Below are 8,438 nucleotides of genomic sequence, written 5' to 3'. Positions count from 1 at the left end.
AAACCAATAACATATATGTTATACATTGCATATAATGTGTAGGCATACACATATATGTATACAGTATATAATATTTTATGATTATACACACACATACACACACACACCCACACACACACACACACTCTCTGAAGGTTCAGGGTCACTTTTTGATCAAAATGAAAGAAAAATTACTTTTTAAAGGGCTAGTAATTTTTGAGACACGTCTCTGAAGTGGTGTTGCTGTTGGCCGAGTGAACAAGGTAAAAATATCATGGGCTCAAGAGGGACAATTTCATGAAAAATAATCTGTCACAGGTGACTGAGGGAAGTGGGGAAGCCAGAGGATGTTCCTGACATCCCACAGTCACTTCTGATCGTTTTCAAAATGTTCATTTTGGAGGCAGTATCATCAGTACTGCAGACAAAATTCTTCGGGTGAATATACGTCTGACTTCACATGGCATTACCTAAGCTTTTGAATGAAAGCCTGACAGCCCAGCTGACTAGAATCAGAAGAGATGACTGACACTCCACACTCTCTAGCTTTCTACTTAATACAGAGTACAGTAGTTACAGAGCTAGGTTCTACCTGCAGACACATTCTCAAACCTAAAGCCCTTGGCTCTTAGAAGCATCGATAGGTGTTAGCCATTCCACTTCAGGTCATCTGCTCTTTATCTAGTTTCAAGAATGGTTAAGACTTTTCCTCCGGACCCTCTGGAATAAAAAAGGTTTGTGGATATGACTTCATATACTACTAAATTCAGATTCAGTGCAATTCATGTATTTACAGAAACATTTACTCTATTTACACGAACCAGCCCTAATGGCCTCACAGATGATAACACAACTCAGCCAAAGGACTGTTTGGACACAGCCGACCTTCTGTTTGCCAAGAGCTGCCCCAGAAGTTTGCATAGTATTTACAATGGCAAACCTGTCTCACGATGTCAGCTAAGCAGACAGCAAGGGAAGCCTAGCACTGAAGCAAAAAATTGTCTCAAGAGATGGGCTTTGTGTCTTGGGGAAAGAGAGAGAATGTTTCGGATACCTCGAAAGGTTCCAAGTCACTGAGTCCAGTGTAGCTGGTCTTTTGCATTTTCACAATGATTTCAGTCTATTTTGTGGGCACAGCCTCTGTGGTCACTGTGTTGAGTTTGTACCCGAGTCACATAGAGGCAAATTACAGTCATGGGAAAAAAAAAAATTGCTTTGGCCTCAATATGCAGGTATCTTCCCCCAAAAGTCAAAACTCCCGTAATTTGGGAAAGGAAAGAATGTCTGCTATTGAGTTGTCTGCTGAAATCACTTTGGAACTTAATAACTATATGAACTTATTTCTTTAAAATATGTCTGTAGACACTCTTGCTTTTCTAAAACAACAACAACAAAACGGAAGCTACTTTTTAACATTGGCCCCAGGCCTACATGAGGTACACTTATGTCTGTAAAGTCACTTTGGCAAAATCACAAAACATTAATGCTGTTATGTGTAGGTATGAAGAAAATCACTCCAGAGCCCCGGTTCAGGGATGCCCTAGTGAGTCGGACAACTGTCTGTGGCCAAGGAGTGCCCCAGAATACCTTGGAACTGGGTCTGTTAGTTAAGACAGTTTGGTTAATAAACATTAAGAGTTAGGACCGTACCGAACTCCAAGGGCCAGTATTCCACGCAGCGTCTTGAGGACACACGTGTGTGTTACACTGCTCACGATCTGGAGGCTTATCATGGATTTCACAGCTCAGATCTGGAAACCGTTCACCGCTGGGCCGCTGACAGACCACCAGTCTTGTCCGTAAGCCTCCACCACATAGCTTAGTGCACTGCAGGAGGAGAAAGAGACGCTGCATTCACTCTGAACAGCCCATGACAAATCCTATCTTCTCTCCTATGACAACAATCTCCTCGCCAAACTCTATCACAGCACTGGGCAAGGGAAGCCTCGAGGCCCAAGCTGAATTACCAACATATTTATATACAATGGAACTGTCTACCTTAATGGTACACCTGGGTTACTGAGTATGTTCTCATCACCTGTACTAAGTGTTTCCCAGGCATTCTCTCATCAAGAGGAGACTCTCATATGGGCCCCATTTTACACATGGGACAAGTGAGCCTAAAAGAAGTTAATTCACTCGATCAGGGTCAATGCAATATCAAGTGACTAGGTAAGATTGCAGCCGTTCCTTTGATGGATACGAAACCAAAAATCCAAAAAATAAAATTCCCTACACCACCCAGTACCAAAGAAAGGATGTAATAACTTAGTGGGGTTTACTTTCTGGCAACTTCTAAAAAGCTGTCACCAACTTTTGGCTCTCCTGTGACTCCAGTCTCCAGAGACCTTTATGATGTTATGATATTTTACGCTCTCTCCGAATCTCAGGATGACGATGACTTTCCCCGGGAAGAATTAACAACGTGGTGGGAATGTTGGATGAAGTTCTGACTCTGGCTAGACCCAAACTTCTGAGGCAGGAACAAGCTGTATTTCTTGGACAGTGCTGCTGTGCTCACATCCAGGAACACTGACATTTGGCTCTCCTGCTGTGTCAAGGCCAGATCTCCCACAGAATTTGGAATGATCTGGTCTGTGCTGACAGCAAGCATCCCAGTGAATGCGTGTACTCTCCTGGCTTCAGTCCAATTACAGAAGCTTAATCACGGGCCCCACAGGACAGAACTCTATGAGATTTGGGAAACCCATAATACATGAGTCTTGAAGCCTGACTCCCCCTTCCTGCCTTTCATCAAAGCCTTCCAGAATGACGTACTGTCAACAAAAGTCAACAGAACACTGTATTATGACTTCCTATGATTAGTAGGTTATGGAAAGTGTGGACATGGGATTTCGGTTAGCCAGGAGTGTGCCCATACATTTCATTTATCCCCCTCTTGGCACCGGGGTCTCCAAGATGTTAATCCTCATGTTTTATTTTATAAATTTTACAGTCAAGACAGACCAATGCAACAAGCTCTACCTATGTGCTCTCCCTGTGGACTCAAGACTAGAGAGATAGATTGTTGGTTAATTACACACAAAACAATAAGCATCTAAACCCTACACAGAAGAGTGGCTGAAAACCCTATTTGATACTACTACTGCTACTACTAACGATAAACATTAGTAGTAGTAATGATGGTGATTATCGTCACTATAATAGCAGTTAACTCTGAAGACAATGTGCTAGGTATTTGACATGCACTATCTCATACAGTAGTTATGAATTGGTGCCATTGTTATTCCCATTTATATATGACGCTACAGATGTTTGGCAAAGTTACGTAATTTGCCAAGACTACAACGTTTATGAGAGTCAGGGATGGGAATGGAATCCAGTTATGTCTGCTCCAAACACTCTACTGCCCCTCATTGGTCATAGAATGCCACTCTTTTTTTTTTTTTTTTTTTAAGATTTTATCTATTTATTTGACAGACAGAGATCACAAGTAGGCAGAGAAACAGGCAGAGAGAGAGAGGAGGAAGCAGGCTCTCTGCTGAGCAGAGAGCCCGATGTGGGGCTCGATCCCAGGACCCTGGGATCATGATCTGAGCCGAAGGCAGAGGCTTAACCCACTGAGCCACCCAGGCGCCCTGCCACTCTTACAAGGTAAGAGGTGAAGATTCCTCTTCCATCATTAAAATGCATCATCTCTAATGGGAATAACAGCACCTGTTCATTCTGGTTTCATCAAGCATTTGAAATCCTAGGGTTTTATTTCATCAAGGATTTTAAGGATGCCATGGGAACAAGAGAGCATCATAAACACCCCAAACTATGAAGAAGATGGTAACACTTTCATGGACCAATGTAACACATATTTCCAATTACCTTAAAAGGGCCCATAATTTAATCAGCAGAGATGAACACACAAGTTAACCTAGCATTTATCTGCATGCTTTCCTAATGTTCCTCTCCTAAGTATTTAAAAACTGTCTCTAATTGGTAATAAAGGCACTCTTAAAACAGTCCAGAATTAAGACAGTTCTAGATCATGCCAAGTCAAGAAGCTTTCACTAGAACTCATTCTCCAGCCTTAAACTATGAATGGCAGCAGTCTGGTCAGCAAAATCGCTCTGTGTTTCTTTCCAAAGGACATACAAACGAATGGCTCTCTCTCACCTCTCCCCAGTTGCCATAAGCCCACTGAGGACAAGGGCCAGATTCACAGGCTCTCTGCTCATCAGGTTTTATCCTCTCCACGCAGTCATTTGCAGTGTATCCGTTTTCATCCTGACACACAACCACACGCCGCTGGGATCCACCAGCACAGGTACTGGAACACTGAACACATCAGACATTAGTCAGCAGGTTATCCCCACCTCCACCTGCAGCTTAGGGACACAAAAAGTGGCTGGTTGGAAGGTCAGAGGCAAATGTGACAGAATGCACTCTCAGGTCATCCAGACAATGGACAGAAAGCAAGCACAAGAACTTCCCTTCTGTGGGGCTTTCTCCTGCATATGCCTTCTAAACCCCTGGACGGTAGAAATAGGGCTTCTCCCTTCCGCAAATTAGGACCTCGGTAGGTGTTCAAAAGATTCCCCCATGAATGATAATGTCTTGTGACTTCCAAAGCAGTCCCATTTATTGTCTTCCTTTAACGCCTTTGCATCCCTGAGAATGATGGACACCATAGTCTATGAGAAACACTTTTCTTTTCAAAATCCAAGTGCTTATTTAGATCCAACAATTGACTGCCCTTTCAACACAGAGGTCAAATCACCTGCTTAACGACACACCAGTTATTGAATTGGAGCCTCCATATCAACTCATTCAATTACCCAAAGCATCATGGAATGTCACTTAGACATCATTTCCTCACAGGGAATGTTCCAGTCTCTCCCTTCACAACAGCCCTGACTTCAGTGGGTGATGGCAGCAAGATGTGTTTTTTAATTTATTTTTCCACTTCCACAAGGACCTTAATTGGATTCCATATTGACAAGCCTCTCTTCAGGGGTACTTTCTGTCTACTGTTCTCTCTCATGGTTGTCACTGAATTATGTTTGCATTTCAGCTAATTTCCCACACGAGCTTGTCATAGTTCTCTTATTTATCTACATCTTGAGTGTTTTTTTTTTTTCTTTCCACAGTGCTCTTATCTTTTCAAAACCAATGTGTTTGCTAGTATCCTCCACTCTGACCCTTAACTCGTAAAATCAGTTTGCCTATTAAAAAAAACCAACTAGTCCTCAAAGCAGTGCAATTTCCATGAGTTATTTATCAAGCCTCCAACCGCACTGGCAACTTTTTTTTTTTTTTTTTTTTTTTTTTTTTTTAAGTTCTAGGTTCTGATGGCAGATTTGTGCTTTTTAGGAACCCCAGCTCAAACCAGGGTTACTTCAAAATACCTGCAAACAATGCTTCCTGCTGGTCAGCTTTTTCCAAATAAAGCTGTGAATTTATTTTTGGGCTTACTGCTTTGGACCTAAGCTCAATTTCTCTGCCTATACTGGACAAATTATGTGTTACTTTGAAATACATTGGGTTTAATTTTAAAATGTTGAACAGGAAATCAGATTTACGACTTCTCTCTGAGAAAACACTTAGGCAATTTCTGATTTATAAAAATTTCATCTCCATTCCCCGAGGATTCTGATATAATGACTCTGAACTTGAACACACTTGTTTTCTCTTTTTAAACAACTTGGGACATCACAGAAAGCACAGCATTATTATCTTAATTGACTTTGGGGACCAGAATGTATAATGTTAGGAAGGAACTTCCATATTGTAAGTACATCTGTAATATATATTTTGGCCCTTGAATTTTTCCCTTGATAACACAATCTTGGATCATTCTTTTACTACCTTACCTGTGAGCATTACTGCCTCAATGAAATGGTAAGCTCCTTGAAGGAGGGGTCAATGTCATTACCTGTGTTTCTGTTAGCTCCCATAGCACCAGTCCTGGGTTATGTACACCACGGCCTGTCCAATTAAAGTCAGTGGAAACAACAGCTCCATAAGCCACAAGCTACCCTCCCTCCAATATGGCTGACTGGAGCAAAGCTGGTCACCTGATGGAAGGACAACCAATCCACCCAGTGACCAATCAGATGTTTCCTACTGAAAATCTGACCAAAGAGGTGGAGAGAGTGCTTAGCTGGGGCCAAGGAACTACACTGTACAATCTTGAACTATCTGAACTCAGGGCCTGTTTGGGTCTTTATGATCCCGTGGACAAGTTAAGTATTGTACATAATTTTTCTCCAGGTTTAATTTGGCCATTTTTTTTTTTTTTTAAATTAGCAGGGATTCTTAGTTCTATTCCATGTTACAGAATTTCACTTTTGACTTCGTTAATAATCTGCCTGTCTTTTTTTTTTTTTTAAAGACTTTATTTTTTTTATTTCAGTGACAGGGAGAGAGAGAGAGAGAGAATCTGAAGCAGGCTCTGCACTGAGCACAGAGCCCAACACTGGCTCGATCCCACCACTGCGAGATCATGACCTGAGCCAAAACCAAGAGTCAGGTGCTTAACCAAATGCGTCACCTAGGCACCCTGCTGCAATCTAACTGTCCTTTTAAGAGGACATATTTCCCTAGGTAAACATTTCTCCGAATAAAACCTGCACCCATCATTCACATGGGCCAGAGTAAGAAGGAACAGTCTTGGCAGGAACAAGAGGTGAGGAACATCTGTTTTTCTTACTTGCCTAGCATACTTCCCCTCATATCTGGAACCCCAATTCTCCTTAAAGGGACCATTTCTTCTCCAATGGATGTCATCTTGGTGGGACTACCTATTAAAATACACTGCCCTTCCCGGTCAGGGAGTGGGCAGGTAGAACAAGCTGGGTCTATGAGACTTTTCCTGAGAATTTGAATCCTGAGCAGGGTAGATGAGAGTTAAAAGGGATTTATTAAGACAGAAATTCCCTACAGCAATTTTCCTCTAATTTCTGCTCCGTCTAGAGAGGGGTTGGCAAGATACAGCATGAAGGCCAAATATGACCTACTACCTGTTTGATAAATAAAGTTTTATTGGAACATAGTCATGCCCCCTCGTTTATGTATTGCCTATTCCTGCTTTTGTGCTCCAACAGCAGAGCTGGTTAGTTGTGACAGAGACTATAAGATCCACATAACAGAAAAGACTATCTGGTCCTTTGCAAAAAAGATTTGCCAACCGCTGAGCGAGATCTCTGGGGATGCTTTGCCCTCTGTCTCTACCGGGGCCGCATGAAAAATGCTGTTTGTTTTATTTTCACTTGAGGCAGCTGTTTTTCTTTTGTTCACAACCAGAGACTCCTAATTGGTAACAAGGGAGACAGCCTCACACAGGGTTCAGGTTTATGCAGAAATGTACTATCAAATGAGGTTTTGATGCCGGGATCCACTGAAAACATTAGATTCCCATCCCCCAGTGTTTATGATTCTTTGCTGCCTTTCCGGCCATGGAAAGCAGGGAGAATCACATAGTTTGTGTACTACACCAAGCAAAGATGCATGTACATTCCACACACTCCTGGGAGCAGGTCAGGCACAGCAAGCTAGAGCTGAAAAAAAATCACATTGTCCATCTTCAGCCTCACTTAACTTAGAAAAAAAAAAAAATCCCCAAACAAAAAACAGGCACAACAAGGCAAAGAATGGTATTGCCCATTGCTGCAAAAAGGTTACTTAATCCTCCCTAATTGGGAACACTGCCCAAGGGCAGAATCATTCAATTCTGAAAGAATGCATCCTCTCCAAATGTACTCCTAAGTAAGAATAGCTTTGAATTTTTTCTTTTTAAGGAGTTCTAGTGCTATCATTAGAATACACATGTGAGTTTTGAAATTTTTCAACCAGAGATATTGTGGGACCACTCAGTGATTACCTCCACTGATCACCCTTTAACTTCTCTGAACCCAAATTTCTTTTACCTCAGGCAAAGGAAGCCTTAAAGTTGGAGAGCAAGAAAGAAGAGTGGGAGCGAAGGTCCTGGGCAATGGAGCAGATGTCCTCCTGCCTACAACCAGTGCTTTTTGTGAGTCAAAATGCTCAGTGGCTAATCAGTATTCAGGAGAAAGGAAATCTCATTTACTGAAACATAACCATGGTAGGAGGCAGTTTCCTTCTAATGCTTTTTGGTTCAGAAATAATGAAGCACCATTAGTGTTATGAGAAGGAAACTATGAGTAAACAATTAAAATGAAGACCCCAGCGTGATTACTGGACACCTTCTAATTCCCCACACCTCGAGAGGGTCCCTTGATACCTTACCCCTTCTGCCATTCCATTAGACATGGTCCAGTATTCCACATAAGAAAGATTTGGGGGTAAATTATTCAGTAAAAAACCCAAAAAGATTCTAAGATCCTATTCTAAGATCCTATTCTCCCTGTGACTATTAAATATCTTTCAAGATCTTCCTAATGTGAAGGACAATGATAAGAATAATGAGGAAGTTCTCACTCTGGGGAGGGATGGGTGGGGGATGGGCATTGTGCAAAGGACTTGAC

The 8,438-nt window shown here is 41.9% G+C and overlaps 1 protein-coding gene across 3 annotated transcripts in view; it reads right to left on the bottom strand.

The window, feature by feature from the left end:
• ADAMTS9 (ADAM metallopeptidase with thrombospondin type 1 motif 9) overlaps positions 1-8,438 on the bottom strand; it is a 163,955-nt gene that overhangs the window by 70,924 nt on the left and 84,593 nt on the right. For all 3 annotated transcript variants that reach the window (XM_013053585.2, XM_013053584.2, XM_004738308.3), the window contains exons 27-28: positions 4,108-4,269; positions 1,630-1,806 (exon numbers count right to left, since the gene is read on the bottom strand). In XM_013053585.2, coding sequence (XP_012909039.1) covers positions 1,630-1,806; positions 4,108-4,269 — 339 coding nt within the window. The remainder of the gene's footprint in view (positions 1-1,629; positions 1,807-4,107; positions 4,270-8,438) is intronic.

The sequence above is a fragment of the Mustela putorius genome, unplaced genomic scaffold, assembly GCF_011764305.1.
Source record: "Mustela putorius furo isolate JIRA1106 unplaced genomic scaffold, ASM1176430v1.1 tig00000095_pilon_pilon_pilon, whole genome shotgun sequence".
Lineage (NCBI taxonomy): Eukaryota > Metazoa > Chordata > Mammalia > Carnivora > Mustelidae > Mustela > Mustela putorius.
This window is presented reverse-complemented; position numbering and strand designations above follow the sequence as displayed.